Source organism: Callorhinus ursinus, unplaced genomic scaffold (assembly GCF_003265705.2).
Source record: "Callorhinus ursinus isolate GAN/ISIS: 27379988/994484 unplaced genomic scaffold, GSC_fseal_2.0 scaffold34, whole genome shotgun sequence".
Lineage (NCBI taxonomy): Eukaryota > Metazoa > Chordata > Mammalia > Carnivora > Otariidae > Callorhinus > Callorhinus ursinus.
Genome location: NW_027397096.1, coordinates 786,440 through 808,826, shown reverse-complemented (window position 1 = coordinate 808,826; position 22,387 = coordinate 786,440). Strand labels below are relative to the sequence as shown.

General features: G+C 46.2%; 1 protein-coding gene across 8 annotated transcripts in view; it reads right to left on the bottom strand.

Moving 5' to 3' along the window:
- The window catches only part of SMG6 (SMG6 nonsense mediated mRNA decay factor), a 228,902-nt gene that overhangs the window by 118,477 nt on the left and 88,038 nt on the right, over positions 1-22,387 (bottom strand). For all 8 annotated transcript variants that reach the window (XM_025851094.2, XM_073879264.1, XM_025851096.2 and 5 more), the window contains 2 exons: positions 10,804-10,920; positions 9,068-9,236 (listed from right to left, as the gene is read on the bottom strand). In XM_025851094.2, the coding sequence (XP_025706879.1) occupies positions 9,068-9,236; positions 10,804-10,920 (286 nt within the window). The remainder of the gene's footprint in view (positions 1-9,067; positions 9,237-10,803; positions 10,921-22,387) is intronic.

Sequence of the window (22,387 nt, the reverse complement as noted above, 5' to 3'; positions counted from 1 at the left end):
AGAGGTACTTAGAAAAATTAGGTGAGGGGGCGCCTGGGTGGCTCAGTCTTAAGGTTAACCATCCTACTCTTGGGTTTTGGCTCAGGTCATGATCTCAGGGTTGTGAGACTGAGCCCCACATCAGCTCTGCACTCAGCGGAGAGTCTGCTGGAGATTCTCTCCCTCTGCACCTCTCCACCCTCGCATGCACTCACATTCTTTCATCTAACTAAATAAATAAATCTATCAAGAAAACAAAAACAAAACTAGGTGAGATGCCTGACCTCTAAAGCTAAGGATGAAGTAATTCCTGGAACCTGGGCATCATCACCTCAGCTTACCCCCAACCAGGCCTCTGGGCAACCTGACCTCTCAGGTCAGTTCTGTGGGTGAACATAGGGTTTCCTGTCTGAGTGGAAGGGGAATAGCTTAAGTTTTTTCCCACTCTAGCTCCTTATCCCAGGTAGGAGTACCTCCCAAGTTTCAAACCTCAGCAGCCTTTGGGTTCTGAGGGTTCGAAGTTAGCCTGGGCCAAGGAGCCCTAAAGTCAAATTCTGGTGCCTATGAGTTTTTTCCCAATCTTCTAGAAACACTTGGGAATTGACTCTCCGAAAGGTTTTTCAGATAATCTCAAACAACATTTGGTTCTAAATAGTGCTATGAGCCTGGGCGAGTGCCTTTAGCTTATTCTGGTCCCAAGTCATATTTTGGGGAAGCTCCCAGAACCCACAAAATCCCACTACAGTTCGGATGCATTCTTTACCAAGCAGACACAAAGCAGGCAGAGAATATGAAACTGTGTCCAACGAGTCCGTTTATGGCTCTCAGAATGGTGGCAAGGGAACCTCTCAAGCAGCTGTAATGTGATTAGTGAGCAAGGATCAGCAGTTGCTGGGTGACCCAGTGGACCAACCCCACAGAAACACCACACACCAGGAAAGCAGACCCCTGGCTGGAGTTTGAACACCAGATCCTAGCTTGGGACAGACCAGCAGTGGCTAGTTAAGAGGTATGTACTCAGGACCAAGGCTCACTCACTTCCCTACAGACATGCATTCACTTACTCCACCAGGAAAGGAAAAAAATAAGAGTTAATTTACTTTTTATTGCCTCAGAATTCCAAGGTTTAATGTAGCTGTCAGTTTGAGTGCGGTGCAGCTGCTGGCCGATACAATGCAGCCCAGGCCAGCCCAGGTGACTGGGGAAACACATTTCACAGAAATGAACCAATACACACTCTTGGCTGGTTGTTTGGGGGATATTGACTTGGGGAATCAGATTAACCCTTCAGGCTGGGGTTATTTCTGCATACACCACTGGAAAAGCAGCTTCAGTCCAAGGAACTGAGAAGCCTGGTATCAGGTAGACTAATAGGTTTCTGTGTTCCTGCACTTCTGGAGTTTTCTCACACAAGGTGTTATTCCACAAAATGCTCTGAAAGGTTAAGGTGTGAGACAGGTGAAGCAAGTTATACCACAAAAGAACTCCTATCTAGAACTCAGAAAGGCAGATCTGCCAGCTTTATAGGGAAATGGTCAGGTAGGAACTTTTCTACAAGTTCCATCTAGGGCGGGGCCAGGGAGGGAGACAGTTCAGAGAGTGGAGTGCTGAGGTCCAACCAGGTCTCAGGCCATCCTTCTGGCAAGTCTAAGGAGAACTGAGCCCTCATACACCCCTTCATATTTTTACTGGGTGAACAGGCTGACTGGTGATTAATATCAAGTACAATGACCCCATGTTACAAGCCTGCAGGGGCCTGTGGAGGTGGCCATTTCCTGTGTAATACCAGCTTGTTTAAACACTAACATTCAAACTCCACAGCTGCAGAACAAACCCGGAAAGAGTTGAGTGAGAAGAAGCCCTGCATTGTGTTTCAGAGCTATGGAAGATCAGAGCTGTAGTACAGATGGGGAACAAGTTGGGTCTTTTAGTTCCTGGGATGAGGAGTTCTGGAAATATAGCCAAGGTGGCACAGAAACTAGGCACAAGGAAGCTGGAAAAGAGAAAGCCCATGGACTATACATACAAGGGGAAAGCCAAAAGGCCACAACAAGAGAAATGCTCTTAAGATATGCAATATGCTCTTTTAAAAACTTGTTTGCCTAAGGACCATTATATTCCAGCTCACAACTCCCAACATGGGGTTCCATGGCCAACATAAGACCATTGCAGCCCTGAGGACTTCCCACTCAACTGGAGAAAACTGCAGGTGGTGAGCAGCTAACAGCAGAAAAGGACCTGAATGAAGCCCATAGGTCTGGTAGAGTCAAAAGAATAGTACCTCCCCTTAAAATGGCTTAGGAAGCCCCTCTGTTAAGCTGAGATGTCATGCCAACTCTGTTTTCAGTGGGCTGAGGATCTGGTCTGGTAACGATGCCAAGTAGCTCAACAGGCTCTGGAATGGGGTAGAAATGAGGGTGATGGGAATCTTTGCGGCTCTCTCTGAGATTAAGGAACTGTAGTGCATTTTCCAGATGCCACCATGACTTAAAGAGGAGACATGGGTGTCAGAGATCACTGTTTTAGGAGTTAAGACATGGGCAGCAAGATACCATCCTCTAAGAATAACAGCTGTTTATTAGGTGAATATAAGAACCTAAGACTTGGTAAAAGATAATCCCTTCTGCCTTTGTAGTTTATACAAACAAGTCAACTTGGGCCGTTGGGAGAGTGTCCAACTTAAACGAATTCTGCCCAAGAGGGCAAATTGAATTCTGAAGCCCAGTCACCCTGCATTACTCCAGGAACATAAACTTCTTCATGTTCTAAGCAGTGCAGCTGGAGCCCTTTGGCCAACAACAGGTCACGGTAACCTCACTCCAGGATTTCTCAAGTACCTCTACTGTGCCTCCCTCAACCTCTATCTAGGTCAGTGCCTTATGTGATTGCAGTTTTCCCAAGCTACATTCAACATGTATAGCCTCTGTTGCATCACTCTGGTGTGTTAAACCCATCAGCACTCTGTGTTTGGGAAAGAGCAGCCCCCAGGGGACCTCAACATCTCCACGGCATGAGTGAAGCCCTCGGCGGCCTCCCTGGTGCGGATTCTCACGGTTCCTGCCTCTCTCAATTTTTAGCTGTAACCACTCCAACACGTCTTCTTAGTTTAGCACACATTGGACCCAAATAACCTCAGCCCAGAGCTGGAAAGTACGCTCCCTGGGGTCAGCTGCTGTACCCTGTTGGGGTCAGACTGGAGCCTTAGGCCAACACCCCTTCCTCTCACAAGTCCTGTGAGAGGAGTTGGGAGGGGACAGAGGCTCCTGCCGTGGGAGAGATCACGTGTGTCTCACACTCAGCACTTGGAGGAAGAGGAACCCCCTGGTGCCAGGCTGTAGTGCTGACGCCCCAACCCGGAGCCAGGGAGACTGGGTGGGGAGCCAGGGCAGCAAAGGGGCTTCCCACAGTCACCACCACTTCCTTCAGGGAAGTGCTGATGGACTATTACTTAGTGACCTCCTAAAATGCCCTTTTAGGAAGACGTATTAAGCGTCCTTGAAGGGGTGCCGATTAGACTTGGGATTAGTTATTTTCAGAGCTGCCCTGTGAGGGTGAGTAAACTAGCTGTTTTTTAACTCAAGAATTTCTATCTCGTCTACAGGGTCAACACATGTAGGCTCCCTGAGGAAATCAGCTTACTGCATACTCCCTACATATCCCTATGTCTCCCTGTGTGACAGCACTCAGAGGGCTCCCTACAAGCCTTTTCCAGCATGCTCTGTAGACTATACAAGACAAGCCATGGAAAAGTAGCAAGTCCAGGAATTTCTGGAGTTTTTCTTCTTCTTCTTCTTTTTTTTTAACAGTACTCCAATCCAACAGTGTGATAAATGCATCCGAGCTACAATTAGGAAGATATATAGCATCAGAATGCGAAGGTCTGGGCAGCCTGGTGAAACGCGGGCTCTCCAGAGCCCCAGCTATGTTTCCCATTATGTAACCCTGGTCATGGGCAGACAGCCAGACTCCAAATGAAAAAGAGACTCTGGCTTGGCACTGGTTCTATTTTCCTATCCTCATTCGGGGTCAGCGCAGTGTCATACAGCTGCAGAGAAAGCTCTGGGGATTAAACCTGGGAAAGCCTCCAAGACCAGGACCTGGGTTCAAGTACCAGCTGAAAGCAATAAACCAACTGCCACAGCTGGGCTAGGTTTGGATGTTCTCAAAGTCCCCTGACTCTTTCACTTACTGAGAACTAGAGATCAAGATGAGGGAAGATTTGGCTTCAGCAGAGACTATGAAATGAGGTAGGCTGTCCCACTGCCCTAGCTTGCCAAAGGTCCTAGGATGTGAGGGGTCACTATGCTTAGGCTCGTGAAAGCCTGCTGCTCTGCTCCTCTCCATCACCTGACATTCACAGCTTACTTCATGCTCACGTGGTAAAGTGGGGAGTAGCTACCTCTCCTTCCTAACAAGAGGCCTAGTGTAGAAACCATGTTCCCCACTCCTCCTCCCCCACACCCCACAAGTAGATGGTCCCTCCAAACACTGGGTCTGTTCTAAATAGACCAAAGCACTCTACACTGTCTTTTACAGCAGCCCAAGGCAACTTTCCACACCCTGCTACAATCCCCTGTACCAAAATCTCCGGGGATATAAAGCCATCCTATCACAAGTACAAACGGGAAGCCAACCTACTTACTTGCTGACCCCAACACACATACCTATGAGTGTCACGGTGTAGAAGGCACAAGTAGCCCTGAAATCCTGCTCTTATCACTCTGCGGTGTTGGTGGTGTCCTGTCATCATCATCCTATGTGCTCCACATGTGCCTAAGTGGCTACTGCCCAGGAAATGCAGATTTGACTGGAAAGAAGAGGAATAGGGGCAAAAAAGGAGAGAACCAAGGAGACTAATGATGAGCTCTGGAATTCCCCTAAGAAAGCTTTGGAATGATTCTGTAACTGTACCAGAGAAAGAAGGTAAAGGAATGAAAGACAGGGAGGGAATGAAGGGAGATAGATGAAATAAGGGTCCAAGTGTGTCAGGGAGACAATTTGGGAATGAGGGTTTCTGGAGGAGAAGCAAACTGCAAAGGTAAGCCATCTGATCACCTTATGTTAGAATCACTGAGGGATCTGTCTCTGCAGAGAACAAATGCAGGCAAAAACCAGTGAAAACCTGCAAAGGAGAGATGTTAAGTAGAAGCCATTTCCTTCCTACTCTCTTGAGAGCATTCCTAAACCCTCCAAAATGAAGATCAGCACAAGGACCTTGCGAGTGTCACAGGGATTACTATTCTGACATCTACAGAACTATCTGGAGTGTGTTATTCCCAATGGCCTTAAAAGAAAAGGCTCCAGAGTATGAAAGATCAGTGAGCATAAGAGGCCACTCTGAAATCCGTAGAACCACCATACCCTGCCAATCTCTCAACCATAGTATTTACTCAGTGAGTGTTAGGCAGCTATACGAGAAACTGGAAAGGAGGAAGGTAAATTCTCATTCCACTTTTCCAGCGCTTGGATCTGACAGCTATGAGGTGGGACTACCCTCAGTGGTGGTCAGGCCAGGTTTGCTCTGTCCACCAGAGGCCCCAGCCCTCAAACTACCATGTCTTGTAGTCAGGCCCCAGGACAGCAAAGCTCCTCTTTTATGCTTAAACCTGCATTCCAGAAACAACCAGCTGCTGATCCCGATTGCAGAGAGAGCGCAGAAGGGGACTCCGTTCCCTACCACACTGGCTCTAGCCTAGACTGGATTCATCAGTGGTGCCCACAGCTATACAGGAACTTGTTTACTAGGCAATCAGATTCAATATGTTATTTGATCAAATTTGCTCTCCCTGTGAAGAACAGTCTGAAAAGAAAAAGCAAATCTGTTCAAGTGTCCCAACCCCCTCTGCCTCTCTGTAGCCTTGGAGGGGAAGCCTAGCTGGGGACGGCTGGAGCTTGGACCACGTGCCCAGCTGCAGATTGAGCCCTTGCCCAAAGATGGGCAGCAGCTTGCATACGCCGGCAACGGGCCATTTGCTACAGCATCCAAAGAGAAAACAGACTCAGCACCTCAAGCAAATGAGGCCCAGCACTTCCTGTGTGAGCTTTCCATTTCCTCAGCCAAACAAAAGCCAAAGGGAGTGGGAGAGGGAGGAGGGATAAAGGGAGATGGGTCACAGAAGAGAGTTAACAGGACTGATGGCCAGGATATGGGTAAACAGGAGCTGGATGGACCATATCTAAGGGACCTGTGGTTGCGAGTTGAGGTGACCCAGGGAAGGCCCAAGCTCCAGGGACAGATGGTCTGCTTCCCCACCCCCTAAGAGGAAGGGAGGAACACTCTGTGACCCCTGTGCAGGCTCAGAAGCAGTGGCTTCAGATACTTGGAGAGCTGAGACCTTCCTTGTCAGTTTCTTTCCAAAACTGCAAATTGCCTAGTCGGCATTATAGATTAACAACAGCCTGAAAAGTTTGAGGCTGTACATGTTAACTGTTTAGGGAACACCGCCAGGAAACGGCTGCCCCTAGCCAGCAGATCAGTCCATTCCTCTGTGTGACCCCAGCTGCTTAGCTGATGGCTCATCCCTGGTTCCTAAGGCCTCAGCCTGGGGTGCATTTTGGGAACCTAGGAGGGTTCACAGGAGGATGCAGAGAACTGTCTGATGCTGTGAGCATCAGCCACACAGTTACAGAGCTAGAGCTGGGAGGGAAGGGGGAGAAAGAGGCACACAGTTCACACAGAGAGGTCAATAAACTACTGGCCAGAAATCTCTCCTGCAGCCTTCCCTCTGTGGGTCACCCATGAGTGGAGAGACTTACATGGGCAGCGCCCAGCCCAGAGAAGTACCATCGGCAGCAGCCTAGGTCTCCACACTCTGTCCTCCAGTATGTGCCCCTTCCAGAGGAGAGCACTGAAGAATGATGAAATGCTGGGCATGGATGCTCGTTCTCTCTCTCTCTCTCTCTCTCACACACACACACACACACACGCCCAGCACAGAGCCTGAAGGAGCTGAGTACGCTGCACCTGCCAGACACCACAAAACAAACCACAGGGCAGGGGGGCGAGAGAAAGAGAAAGGAAAAGGAGAAAGAGAGAGAAAGAGACAGAGACAGGAAGAGAGAGAAAGGTAGAGGGAGGGAGAGATGGACAATCAACAGAGTTGACCAGAGATGGGCAGCACCAACATGCACACACATCAAGAAACTATTGTGCAAACATGAACATACACACATAGTGACACTAACACAAGAAAAAAATGGGACACATAGAGAGCAGGAGTCAGCAAACTTTCTGTAAAGGGCTAGATAGTAAACATTTTGGGCTTTGCAGGCCAGGACGTCTCTATTGTAACTACTCAGCTCTTCGGCTGCACTGCGAAAGCAGCCACAGACAAAGTGTAAACAAATAAGCATGGCTGTGCTCCAGTAGGACTTCATGGACACTGAAATTTGACTTTCCTAATAATTTTCACAAGTCATGAAATACTATTCTTTTTTTTTTTCAACCGTTTAAAAATGTAAACCATTCTTAGCTCCTGGGCCACAGTTTGCTGACCCCTGATGCAGACACACACAAACACCAGAGGCAGATAAATAAGGGGCAGGCAGGCAGGCACGCGCCAAGCCAGGCAAAGACAGGCAGGCTAGAGGTGACGCAGGCAGGGAGACACAGACGAGACAGGCAGAGGCAGGTAGCTACAGGCAGACCCACATACACAAAAATGCCCCTTCCAGCACACAGACGCCGACTTACACATAGAGACGCAGTCACGGACAAACGCGACGCAGACAGTCAGGAACATACATACACACTCCCACGGGACACAGTCCCACACACAGAGACGTGGACAGGACCAAAGCACACATGGACTGACATGGACCCAGAATCTGAGAGAGACACAGACAGACACACTGAAACAGACCCTCATGGAGACACATGAATCCCTTAAAGAGACCCCTTACACCTAAGGATAGAAAGAGACACGGACACAGACACATGTAGACACATATACACGGGCAGACATGGACGGGTACACCAAAAGACCCTCAGAGAGACCCCTAGACAGACACACACAGACCCGCACACTCAGACACAGATACCCAGACATACACAGACAACCAGAGCCAAAGGCACACACAGAGCTAGAACCTACACACAGATATGGACACAAGAAACAGCCATGCGTGTGGGGTGCTTGGGTGGCTCAATTGGTTGAGCGTCCAACTCCTGGTTTTGGCTCAGGGTCCTGGGACCAAGCTCTGAGTTGGGTTCTCCGCTCAGCAGGGAGTCTGCTTGTCTCCTCTCCCTCTGCCCCTCCCCCACTCATGCACACTCTCAAATAATTAAATCTAAAAAAAAAAGAAAGAAATAGCCATGCATGGTTACACAACTACGTAAATATACTATGCTACTGAATCAGATACTTAAAAATGGTTAAGATGACAATTTTGTTACATATATATTTTACCACAATCTACAAAAAGAAAGAAAAAAGTCACACGAGCGTACAAACAGATCTACATAAACGCACCCAGGCAGACACACATACTCCCCAGTCCAACACGCCCCACACCTAAAATGCTCTGACAGACAGCACGCTGACACACAGAGACAGGGACATGGGACACGAAGTGACTGGAAGAGAGAGGTGTGCGCATTTGCCCTCCTCACGCATTACAGTGTACGAGAGGAAGGCCCGAGCGGAGTGCTTCTGGTGGCACAAGCAGCGGCAGCACATAGCCTGACGGACGTGTGGAGCTAGACTCAAAGGGAGAGCAAGAGACCAGGCCTCCCCCTCACACAGACACATGCCCGGACAGGCAGCTGCAGACATGGGAGGCATGAAGAGCATGAAGTGAGAGCAAGAGAGCAAGAGCAAGGACAAAGAACAAAACAGAGCAAGCTACAGAGCGACAGAGGACAGACTGAGAAGAGGAGGGACAGGCTGGACAACAGGGAAAAACAGCCTAAAGCCTCAGGGCACAAGGAAGGGGTTCAAGGAAGTGAAAAGGCAAAGTTCAAATGAGGAGGGAAGAGAGGAACAAGCAGGCAGCGGTCGGGAAGAAACAAAGAGGACCAGGAGGGGAGCTGTGGCATCACAGGTGGGCCGAGGCCAGCGGTGCTGAAGGAATGAGCAGGCCGACTCACTGTGAGGGCAGATCCAGGGATGTGGGTGGAGGATTCCAGGTGTCTGGGTAGCCGAGCATCCAGTCCGACCAGACTTTCACACTGGGAAGCAGTTCCTTCAGGTCCGGGACAAAGGAAGACACCTTGATGTCATCTTGGTCATCCTCGTCCTCAGGAGAGGACAACTGAGCTGCAGAGGCAAAGGGTGAGAACTGGGCCTAGGTCTGCTGTGGCCCACGAGGGAGGCCTGGGGCGCTGGGACGGCAGCAAGCTCTTAGGGAAGGGAGACCAAGTCCACAGGAAAGCTGGGCCCAGAAGCGGAGGACAAGTGCCAGCACCTAAGAGGATTCTGAAAAGCAGGACAAAGAGAGAACCAGTGCACTGAGTCTGCCCCTGCAGAGAGCTGTTTCTGCTCCACCGGTGGCCTGGCTGAAGTTGCCACTCCGGCCTCTAGCCCCCCCTTTAGCTTTCCTTCAGCACCGCACCGAGATGGCACCAGAGTTCCTGCCAAAACTGCATAACCTGAATTTGACCATGAGGAAATATCAGAGAAACCCAAACTGGGGGACATTCGACCAAGTAAGTGGGCTGTATGCTTCAAAAATGTCAAGGTCATGAAAGAGAGAAAGACTTGAGAAAACCATTCAATGCCAGACTGCTGAAATTTAAAGGGACATGGCATCTAAATTGCAATGTGTGATCCTGGAGTGGGTCTTAGACCAGAAAACAACTTTTTTTAGGACAACTGGTATAAACTCAATAAAGTCTGTAGATTCAACAACAGTACTGTATTGGTGTTGGCTTCCTGATTTTGATTACTGCACTGTCATGTAAGGGAATGTCCGTGTTATTCGGAAATATTCAGTCAACTATTTGGGGATAAAGGGCTACCATGTCTACAACTTACAATCAAATAGTTCAGAACAAAAATAATAAGCATGTGTGTGTGTACAGAAAGAGAGAGAACTTAAAGCAACTACGGTAAAATGTTAACAAATGGGGAATCCGGGTGAAGGATATGTAAGAGTTCTTTGTATTATTCTTGCAACTTCTCTATAAATTTGAAATTGTTTCAAAATAAAAAGTTACCTCAACCCTCCCTCCAAAAAAAGGCAGCTCCAGAGTCTGGAGGCATTTACAAAATTGAAGTGGCAGGGGGACAACAGAGGGGCCTCAATACTCACCAATACTGATCCAGGAGCTGAGAGAAAGGGGCAACCTTCAGTCCTACCTTACACGGCTCAGCAGTCAGGCTTACTTCTCTAAGGGCAACCTTAATGCATATGGGGGCACTGATCAACTCAAGGGCTAAAAACAGCCCATGCTCTGGTTCAGTGAGTCTTCCAAGGTGGCTGGTCCACAGTGGTTACAACACCCACCAGTACCAGACAAAGAAGGACACAGAGATAGAGCATAGAAACCAAAATATCAATTATGAACAAGAACGGAAACACTCTTTGCTGGTTTTCTAACGTTGCAGGAACCCACAGCAGCTTATAGATACAGTAAAAATCTTAACTACTAGAGAAAAGGGGGAGGGGATAGTTCCCCCAAGAACAGAGGGCTACAGAGGTAAACAGAATGCAAAAGGAGGTGGGGCTAGTTAGGTGGGCAGACGGAAGAGGGGTTATTGGGAAGAGCAAGAATATCAAGTAGAGGGAAGAGATGCTGAGAAGGCAGGGTGGCATTTTGAGCTTGTCTGCAAAGGGCCCAGGCAGGGGAAAGGCCATCAGTCAGGGGGTCCCTCATCTGCTTACCTTTGGCAGACTCCTTAAGTAAGAAGGTGCAGCGCCGCACCAGGAGAGAAAACATGGCCAAGCCCAGCGCTGCGGCTTGCTCCTGGATCACAGAGCGACACTCCTCCGAGAAGCAGTCTGAGGAGAGGCAAATGAAACTCCATCAGTGCCCTGGGGGGTCAAGGGCTACTCTTCTCTACCTCACTAGGTGCACATTGTTGGTCATGTCACTGAGCTCCCCTTCCTCATCTAAGACTGGGGCTAAGTAGTAATATTTCCTCTCTCTTAAGCATCGCTACAAGGCTAAATGAAATAATGCACATGAAGCATTTACCACGATGGCTGGTATATGGGTAAGCACTTGATAACATTATTATAGGGATCCCCTGTGTAAATTCTGCATCACTTCCCCAGGACCAGGTACCCCAAGGTGGACAGTTTGGGCCAGAGCTACAGGTTCTCTGTATTTAGTTGGCTACTAATAATGTGAAGATATTATAGTAACAAGAAGTCGTATTTAATTAACTCAGTCTCTCTAACATACAGCTAGCAGGAGTACAAATATCAATTAAGATCACAAAAATACAAATTTAAGTTATCTTCTTGAGTCACGAACTTTGGTTCCATCCTTACCTTCCGTCACTCCTCCACTTACAAATAACCTATTTTCACTGAATGAGTTAATTTTACATAGGAAAATGGGCACATAATAAGCACTTAACCAGTGGTACTTCATATTTTCACAAATTCTTTCCCCTAGGGCTAAAAAATAAATCTCTGGCTCCCAATCCCAGCACCCTCTCCCCCTCACTTTCTCAGCCTAACTTCCTTCTGGCTGCAGGTCAGCGACAGGAGCCACCTTGGTGGTGGCCAGAGCTATTCTTTGGCAGAAGCTACAACATACACTCTCAACACCCTGTCTGTACCTACTCCTTGTCAGTGGCCCACCCTGATAGCCACTTAATCCAGACTTGAGAGGAATGGTGACAAACAGAAGGCAGCAGTCCAACTGCAGCCTCAGAGGAGGAGACAGACACCCAATACGCACAGGATATGGAATCAGGCGCCTGGTCACTCGCTCTGCCATCTAACCTGTTCATTCCCTCCGTAATAAAGGAGAACACTCCGAATCTCCGAGTGTTAAAAGGATAATTAGCCACATGTTTGACCTCTGTGCCTGCCTGCATGTTAACCTCAATAGTCAGAGGGAAGCCCTCTTGCCTCTCTCCTCATTGACACTAGGTCTTGTCAATGGGGCCTAACTGAAGTCTGTACTCCAGGAGATGCTACACAACCACACAGTTACTCCTAACCGCCTTGGCCACAGGAGCAAACATGACTGGAGTATATAGAGCCAGCCCCAAACCACTTTAGAGAGCTCTGGGAGTGAGAAGGAACAGGCTGCTGGTCAGAAGGTCCCAACATATGAATAGCATCAGTGTAGCAAAGTACGCGTCTGTTGTGGCTTTCTTGCCATCCTTCCAGATGCCGACTGGTCCCAAGTGTCACCCTCTAACTTTCCGACTCAACTGTGGCAGGCAGTAAGGAAGTGGTAACAATCCATGTGATTAGAATAGGTCACCACTCTCATTCCTCTTCTGGTAAGGCCCTAAACCTCTGCTACAGAGACCAAGATACAAGCATCCAAGAACCAAGAGGGGAGAGAGTAGAGAGCAGGGAAGGGGAAGATGTATATGCCATCCTAAGAAAAATGGCAACTTCTCCCCTCCACCCCTTACTTTGGGCAGCATCACTCTCTGTACTGCCCCCAGCTCAGCCTAGGCCCTTGCTGAACACTGCCAGCAGCCTGCCTCTAATTAGAAACAAGGCCAGCCCAGAATGGGGGAGTAAGTCCAGAACAGAGGAAGCTAGAATAGGCTAAGGGGAGGCCACATCCTGGTAGTTGACATTACTGACCCCCTATCAACGGGGCATCTTAGGCACAAGTTATTACCTGCACACAGAAGGCCCTGAAAAGGCACAGAAGGAGGTGTCTTAGCTCAAAGAGACTGGCATTTTGAGAAGCCCAAGACTACAATAAGATACTCTTATTAACCTGGATAAGGATAAGATGTGGCAAAGGGAGATTACTTTCACCAAGCCCATTTCTATTTTTATGACAAATGGTAATTTCAGGCTAGGCTATTTCTCAGAGTGCAAAGTTGTGACTAGGGCTAAAGAGGGAGAATGAACTACTTAAAAACAATGACACTTGTGGCCTCTGGGGAGTCCAGGTTGGCTCCTTTTTTTTTTTTTTTTTTAAGATTTTATTTGCGCGCCTGGGTGGCTCAGTCAGTCGGTTTAGCGTCTGCCTTCGGCTCAGGTCATGAGCCCCGTGTTGGGCTCCCTGCTCAGTGTGGGAGTCTGCTTGGGACTCTCTCTCCCTCTGCCCCTCCCAGACCCCCTCCCTCCCCTTCCCCAAATAATAAAATCTTAATTTTTAAAAAAGATTTTATTTATTTATTTATTTGACAGAGAGAGAGAGATCACATGCAGGGGGAGCTTCAGAGGGTGAGGGAGAAGCAGGCTCCCCGCTGAGCAAGGAGCCCGACATGGGACTCGATCCCACGACCCTGAGATCATGACCTGAGCCCAAACCAAGAGTCAGACGCTTAACTGATTGCACTAGCCAGGCGTTCCCAGGTTGGCTCTTTTTTTTAAGCCTCCTGCTATTAAAAAGGTCTGGGGACCAGGGAGGGTAGCAACAACTGGAGCCTCTTTGCTGTTAAGTGTGGAAAGCCTCAACTACCTCTCAGAGCAGCTCCTGAAAAGGCAGCTTCATGAATGCGCTGTTCTTAGCCATGGTTATGTCACCTTCAACCTTCACCTCTTCCTGCCTCTCCATAAAGGACCTGACAGTACTTCCCTGCAATGGTCTGGGGGAGGCACAAACTACTGAGCTATTTCGCTCTGATCAAGCAGGTGGTAGTATCACAGCTATATGGGGGTCAGAATGCCTGGGTCTCAGTCAGTCTTCTGACCATGTCACAGAGAGTACTTTCTGGAAGGCCTGCCCTCCTCGATGGTTCAGTGCTACCACAAGCACCTACTGAACATCTATAGTGTGCCTCACCCTGTGCTGGGTATTATGGAGAACACAGCTACAAATAAAACAGTCCCTGCAACCACAGGACCTTACAACTGGGTGAAAGAAACTGCTATTTATCTAAGTAACCATGGCAACTCAAACCCAGTGCCTCCAGTGAGAACTACATTAAGTGTTATGGCATCTTTGGAGATACTCTCCACCTCACTTAGGCCTCTGTAGGCTAGAAGCCATAAGATGCCACTCCTTGAGAAGTGTTCATTCTCATACAAGTTGAGTAGGAAAACAGCATCCAGGTTCCCAGAGTCCACCCACTTTGGGGCTAGAGCTAGGAAACTGGCCCTAGTCTGACAAATGCCCATATATATCCCTGGAGTTGGGCTGGGTCAGACCAACAAATGATGTGGGGCGGGGAAGGAAAAAGCATTGTTTGCCTTGGTATTTGCCTGGGTTCCTCTGGCTTTGTGTCAGGTAGCAGGAGCCTGACATGAGCTGAGGAACTCATTAACACTGTGAAACAGCCTTTCCCCTTCTTTCCAAAAGCAGGCTTGCTCAAGGGTTTAGGGGGATGGTTTTGGCTAAGTGAGTCAGACAGAAATATTTCTTACCAAGAAAGTCACCTGAGGTCTGAACTTGATTCTGCCCTTTCCCACATGCTCTCAGATGGGCAGGTGACCAGAGCCCCCACTATTCCTATGCCCAAATACCTGCTCAGGCAGAAATATTCTTCTCACTCCTATGTAACAGGGAGACTTTCTCATTTTTCTGAGAACATATTCATGGAAAACATAAACCAACTGTCGTCAAAGTTGTATGAAATCAGGAAATGGAGCGGCCGGGAGAAGGCTGCCATGTGGCCGGATGTTATGTATTTCTAATTAGTGCTATACATCTTTCAACAGCAAGTGTCCTTCTGCTGGGAAACACAACACACTGCCCTTGTTATTGTAACTGTCAGAGAAGTGCTTAAACAGATAATCTCCAGGAAAAGTGATAAACACGTCCCCTCTCCCACCAGCGTGTGCGCAACGGTGCTGCCAAAGCAAAGCCGTGCTTGACGGCTCCAGGATGGCAAAGCATCCTCCTGCAGGAAATGGGAATGAGGCAGGAGGAGGGAGGAGGGGGGAGGGGAGGGAAGGGGAGGCAGGCCCACCTGCCTGGACCCTCTATGCCCAGCCAAGGGACAGCGGTTCAGAACCATCGCTTCTGATCAACTCCTGGGTCAGGGAGAACATTGGAGGCAACCGGTATCAGTAGGGATGAGGTTTGGCTGGTCACAGAAAAATCTGGCAGCAGTGAAACAAGCAGAGTTTCCCTGATGCAGAGAGCCAGCTTCCTGGCAAGAGGATGACAAGAGTGCTGAAGGGGAGACACAGGATGGATGACACAGGTCTGGTACCCTGACGGCAGTGGAGGGATTCAGGCACTGGTGGAGTCCACTAGCCATTCGAGGAGAGAGAACCAACTATTTGCTCAGCTGCTTCACTAATAGCTGGAGAAAAATGCAGGCAAGACCACTTTATTCACTGACTCCCTCCCCACCAGCTCCTCCCAAAGACAGGAAATGAATGGTCAGTCACCTCCAAACTAACACCACCTGGAGGCGATTTGTTGGCTCTTATCTTTCAGACATAAGGCTGCTTTTCTCATGAGTCAGTCACCAGTCAGACACAGGGCTGGCACAGTTCCTGAGCAGCCCACCAAAACCTCCTTGTCTACAGGAAGTGGGCAGTGAGAGCATCTTTCGACTGCTGCTGTTCGGGCTACAGAGTTCCCTGTGGCAGTTGCTGATTGAAGGTGGGGTGGAAGAGGCAGTCATTGTATAGAAACCAGATAAAATCCCAGAGCAAAAGCAGAGATGTCCAGGCCATCAGGGCATCATTTTATACCCTGAGAAGTAAAATGAATGAGTCAGAAAAACCGGGCACCAACAGACCCAAGCAAAATATTCACGCATAATGGCAGAGCATAGGTTGACCCGAGGCTGGCCATGAACAACATATTCCCAAATGGTACAGCTGCAACAAAACCAAGGAACATGGAAGGCAGTGATTCCTCCCTAAGAGGCCCTCCTGGCATGCCTGCTACCGCTTTTGGATTTTGTAGGCTGTAAAACCCTGACTTCTTTTAGTGGGTAGACGGAGGGCAAAGGAAATCCCAACCTCCTAACAAAGTGACTTCTCCCATTAGTCCCAAAGTTATTTATTCAGCCCAGTGGTGGAGGATAAAAAGAAAATAGGATCCAGCCATAAGAAGATGATAATCTAATGAGGAAGACAGGAAGAATACACAAACCCAAATAACTATAATTCAAGGAAGATGGAAGTAAGATGCTTTCTTTCATTTCCAGCTAGGGTATAGCAGAGAAGGTTTCACGGAAGAGAGCACTTCTGAGCAAGGGTGCAAAAAATGAACAAAGATGGAACTGGGAGGATGACAGACAGACTGCATGTTACTGAGGAGGCATGCAGGTAGGGGCACACCAAGCACCCTCCCACACGGCAAACGATGCACTCAGTGTGCCACAGGATGGGGACCACAAAGCACCGGGCCTGTGAGGCCACAGCAAGGAACACAGACCTGACCCGGCACGGGGTGAGAAGGGCACCCGCTCGAGGTTTCCGAATGAAGCACAGGTGAGTATTTTCCGAAGATTAAACATTTAGGACGGATTAGGGTAGCTGGGAAAATGTAAAAGGAAGGGAGACTTATTGGGAAGCCAAGAAGGCATGAAGTTCTTTGAACCGAGAGAAATTATATGTAGTGCACTTCGTTAACTTTATAAAGCTAAGTAAATGTAACATCTTGCTTATAGGCACTAGAAGAGGGAATGGACAGGAGTGTACGGATGTGAGAAATGCTGCAGAAAGAAAATCAAGAACGGTGGAAATGATGTGTGGGAGGGAAGGGATTCACTGGAAGGGGCCAAGGACCCCTACTAATAATCTCGACAGGTTCCAGAGGATGCTGAGACCTCAAAGAGGGTAACACCTACCAAAGGAGATCCAGGAAAGGGGCAGAAGTTTGGGATTGCTGAACACCTGGAGGGAGGGAGGTATGCATCAAGGAGTCCCTAGGCTCCGGTCCACTTGGCTCTGAGCCAGTCCTGTCTTTCCAGAACAAAGACACTTCAGGGGGTCAGAAATACTTGAGGAAGACCTTGCATAAGGAGGCCTGGGAAGTCTGAACTGGCTCTCCCTGTGGAAGCCATTAGATATTCAGCACTTCATTTGTTTCCAATTCTTGTATGAGTGCAGCTCCAGGCTGTGGGGTGAGAGGCTCCTCTCTGACGTAATCAGGAAGCAGCTGCAAAATTAAGGAATCCCTCATGACATCATAAAAAGGGTCGATGGTTTACTGGGGAAAGTATAAAAATTAATTACATATTCCCACATGAATCTCTTCCCCTAAATCTGTACACACTCCCTCCCACCCCCACACATTCTCTCATCAACAACATCCCAAAGCCACCTCCCTGAGCAGGGTACAAAAGGGCAAACAAAACCCAGGAAGACAAAGTTTTTTGATGCACCCACTGTCTGCCCCATACATTTGGAACTTAACAAGTGACAGTTTGTCCTGCAATTTTTATACATATAGCATGCTTCCCTAACAAAATTATAAGCCCCTTGAGGACAACAGCTTTGTCAGGACTTCACATCCTTGAAAATTAGTACCATGACGGGGTTCAGGACATGTGTGCTGTTCACAACAGTAGGTACACTATGCCTCTCATTTGTGAATCCTAACCATAAACGACATGATTCCACTGTGGCCTGAAATAATAGCTAAGATATACTGAGACCTGTGTCAGGCACACACACACACACAGAGAGAGAGAGAGAGAGAGAGAGAGAGAGAGAGAGAGTGTGTGTGTAAAATCTCAAAACTTTACACAAGATTTGCACAGGAGGTATTATTTTCCCTCTCTGACAGTTGAGGAAACAGAGAAGTTAAATGACTTGCCCAACGTCACAAAGCCAGTGTCAGAGCTGGGATTTGAATTTAAGTCTGTTCGCTCTTGTACCCATGCTGTTTCCATAGCTGGTTGTCACACGCCTATGATTCAAGCTGCAAGCTACACTTCCTCCTCTCCCCTTTCTACGAATATGAAAACCTTAGACTCTCCATAGTTCTGCACAAAAAGCTCTAAGGTAACAACTATGTGGAATCTAAAATTATGGGGCACCTGGGTGGTTCAGTCGTTATGCGTCCGCCTTCGGCTCAGGTCATGATCCCAGGGTCCTGGGATCAAGCCCCACATTGGGCTCCCTGCTCAGTGGGAAGCCTGCTTTTCCCTCTCCCACTCCCCCTGCTTGTGTTCCCTCTCTTACTGTGTCTCTTTCTGTCAAATAAATAAATAAAATCTTAAAATAAATAAATAAATAGATAATAAGAACACTATACCACTTATAATAACACCAAAGAAAACAAAATACTTACATATAAAATATTAGCTATTTTATTTTATTTATTTTTTTAAGGATTTTATTTATTTGACAGAGAGAGAGACAGCGAGAGAGGGAACACAAGCAGGGGAGTGGGAAAGGGAGAAGCAGGCTTCCTGCCCGATGCAGGGCTTGATCCCAGGACCCTGAGATCATGACCTGAGCCAAAGGCAGTCACTTAACCGACTGAGCCACCCAGGTGCCCCAATATTAGCTATTTTAAATATTAAATCTAACAAAATATGTACAGGATCTCTTTGCTGAAAATTACAAAATACTGATGAAGGAAATCAAAGAAGACCTAAATAACCGGAGAGATTTACCATGTTCATAAGTTGGAAGACTCAACACTGCAGAGATGTCAATTCTCCCCACATAGATCTATAGGTTTAATGCAATTACCATCAAAATCTCAGCCAAGTTTCTTGTAGACAAAGACAAGTTTATTCTAAAATTTATATGGAAAGGCAAAGGGCCTAGGATGGCCAAAACCATTCTGAAAAAGAACAAAGTGGGAGGACTCATTCTTCCTCATGTTAAGTCAAAGAAAGGAGAGCCTTTTCAATGAATCGTGCTAGAACAATTAGACTTCAACAGGCCAAAAAGTGAACCCTGACCTAAGTCTCACACCTTACACAAAAATTAAGTGACAATGGATCAAAGACTTAGATGTAAAAACATAAGACCATAAAACTTTTAGGAAAAAACTGAAATCCTCAGGACCTAGGGCAAAGAGAAGAATTTTTGCACTTAATGCCAAAAGCACAATCTACAAAAAGTTAAAATGAGATACTGAAACCTCTGCAAAAAACTGTAAGAGGATGAAAAAGCAAATTACAGACTGGGACCATATATCTGTAAACTACAAAGGACTGGCATTTAGATGATATAAAGAACTCTCAAAACTCAACGGTGAGAAAACAATCTAATTAGAAAATGGACAAAAGACACAAGCAGACATTTCACCAAAAAAAGGTATATAGATGAAATACAAGCACATGAAAAGATGTTCAGTATCGTTAGTCACTAGGGAAATGAAACCTAAACGTACAACGAGACATCACTACACATCTATCAGAATGGCTAAAATGACAAACAGTAATGACACCAACAAGCTGGTGAGGAGGCAGAGGAACGGGATCATACATCCCTAGCTGACTGGAATGTAAAAATGGCACAGCCATTCTGGAAAATAGTTTGGCAGTTTCTTCTAAAGCTAAAAATGTACTTATGATTCAGCAATTATCCTGGGCATTTATCGCATGAAATGAAAACTTATGTTTGCACAAAAATCTGTACACAAATGTTCACGGCCACTTTATTCACAACAGCCTAAACTGGAAAAAACCAAATGTCCTTCCACTGTCTGTGGAACATCCACACAGCACAGAATACTACTCAGCCATAAAAAGAAAAGTGATGTATACAACAACTTGGATAGACCATCAGGGAATTATGTGGAGCAAAAAAAGCCAATTTCAAGAGATTACATACTCTATGATGCCATTTATAAAATATTCTTGAAATAATGTAATTATAGAGACAGAGAACAGGGGTTAAGATTTGGGGAGGGAAGGGGACAGGGGTATTTCTAAAGAGGTAACCTTAGGGAGCTTTGCAGTGATGGGACAGTTCTGCACCTTAACTGTGTAGCAGTTACAAGAAGCTACCTGTGTGATAAAATTGCACAGAACCGTACATACACACAAACACAAATGTGCAACTGGCGAATATATAACTGTGTAAATGCATAACTGGTGAAATCTGAGTAAAGTCTGTGGATTGTACCAATGTCAATTTCATGGCATTGATATTGCACTAAAGTCATACAAGATCCTAACATTAGGGAAGGAGGGGTGAAGGGTGCACAGGAACCTCTCTGTACATTTTTTTTACAACGTCCCGTGAATCTATAATTATTTCAAAATATAAAGTTTAAAACCAGTAAACAGACCCCAAAAAGATCTAACCTAGGATTCCAGAAACATTTCTGCTTTACGAAGAACAGGACTGCTTAGACATTTTGAGGACATTTCCCCAATTAGCTGATTACTCTGCACAGATGCTGCAGCCCCTCATTCTCATGTTGTGTTGCCTGGCCTGAGCTACAGTGGCTCTTTATCTGGACTGAGCAAGAAACTGCCAGGGGCAACCAAAAGGAAAATAAGAAAAAAGACAGGAAAGTTCACCGAAGACAGAATTTCTGTCTAAAGAATAAGGAGTAAAGCAAGAGAACTTCATTATCAAGGCTATGACTCATTGGGTCCGTAAAATCCATGTCAAGCACCACAAAGTGGAGGTGATGAGAACGTGAAGGAAGATGACAAGAAGAACAAATTGCAGAAGCTAAGGTGAGCTGTTTAAACATGTTCTTGCCGCTCAAAAAATAAGGGAAGGTATAAATCTCAAATCAGTGGTATGTGTGATCTTTAAACAAGGACAGTCGGGGGAAAAATTACTTAAAACATGTTGCTTAGCATTGTTTTCTTCATAAATGAAACTGCTTATGCATTTTCAGTGTGCAATGCTTTGGACCATTAATTAGATGAATATTAAGAAGTTTTCTTTTAATTGTCAATATTAGCCTCAATACCATGTGGAAACTGTCTGTCAACAAATCTGTAGACCAAACTTCAAAAAAAAAATTTTTTTTTTCATCAAAACAAACCATACACACACACACACACACACGTCTTCAAAAGACAAAAATGAAAAAGAGAAGCCAGAGAGAAAATTTTCTCCCTGGGAGAAAATATTTGTAAAACACCTATCTGACAAAGGACGCATATCTAGAACATATAAAGAACTCTTTCAACCTAATAATAAACAAAAAATGAGCAAAGAAGATATATGGATGGCAAATAAGTGCGTGCTCATCATGCACTTCTGATAAAATGCTCAACATTATTGATCATTAGGGAAATCAAAACCACAAACACAACTCCATACTCACTAGGATGGCTGTAACCAAAAAATGAACAAGTGTTGCTGAGGACGTGGAGTACGGGGAGCTCATACACACTACTTTGGGAATATAAAATGATACAGCCACTTTGGAAAACAATTGGGAAATTTATTAAAGAGTTAAAACAAAATAAAACTTAATTTAAAACATTCATTTACCAAACGACCTGGCTATACCACTTCTAGGAATTTACTTAAGAGAAATGAAAGCAGTAGGGGGGGTGAGGGGATGGGTTAGCCTGGTGATGGGTATTAAAGAGGGCACGTACCGAATGGAGCACTGGGTGTTATACGCAAACAATGAATCATGGAACACTACATCAAAAACTAATGATGTAATGTATGGTGATTAACATAACATAATAAAATAAAAAAAATAACCAGGAACATAAAAGAGAGAGAGAGAGAGAGAGAGAAATGAAAGCATATGTCCACACAAAGATTTACACTTGAATGTTTGCAGCAGTTTTATTCCATAACAGCCCCAACCTGGGAAAAACCCAAATGTCCATCAACAAGAGAATGGATAAACAAATTGTGGTATATCCATACAATGGAAGACTACTCAGCAACAAAAAGGAACAAACAACTGAATCATTCAACAACATGGATAAATGTCAAAATCATTACTGTGGAATAAAGAAGACAGGCCAAAAGACAAAGACAGAGAGAAAGGAAATATTGTCGAATTCTAGAAAATACAAACTCTTTTACAGTGACAGAGAGCAGTTCAGTGGTTGCCTGGGGATTGGAAGGAAAGGTTAGGGAAGAAGGGATTACAAAGGGGCACAAGTATTAGTTCTGAGTGAAGGATATGTTCACTATCTTGACCATGGTGATGGTTTCACAAATGTATACATATGTCAAAATTCATCAAATTGTACAGTCTACATATGTATAGTCTGATAAACATCAATTAGATCTCAATAAAACTGTTAAGATTTTTTTAAAAATATAGGAATGACATTAAAAGGCCATTAGTCTGACTCATCATTTAAGATTTTAAAGATTCATAACTTAGAGGCTGATTTGATAAAAAAATTTTTTTTTTTAGATTTTACTTATTTATTTGAGAGAGAGAGAGGGAGAGAGAGATAGTGAGAGAGAGCACAACTGGGGAGGAGAGGGAGAAGCAGGCTCCCCGCTG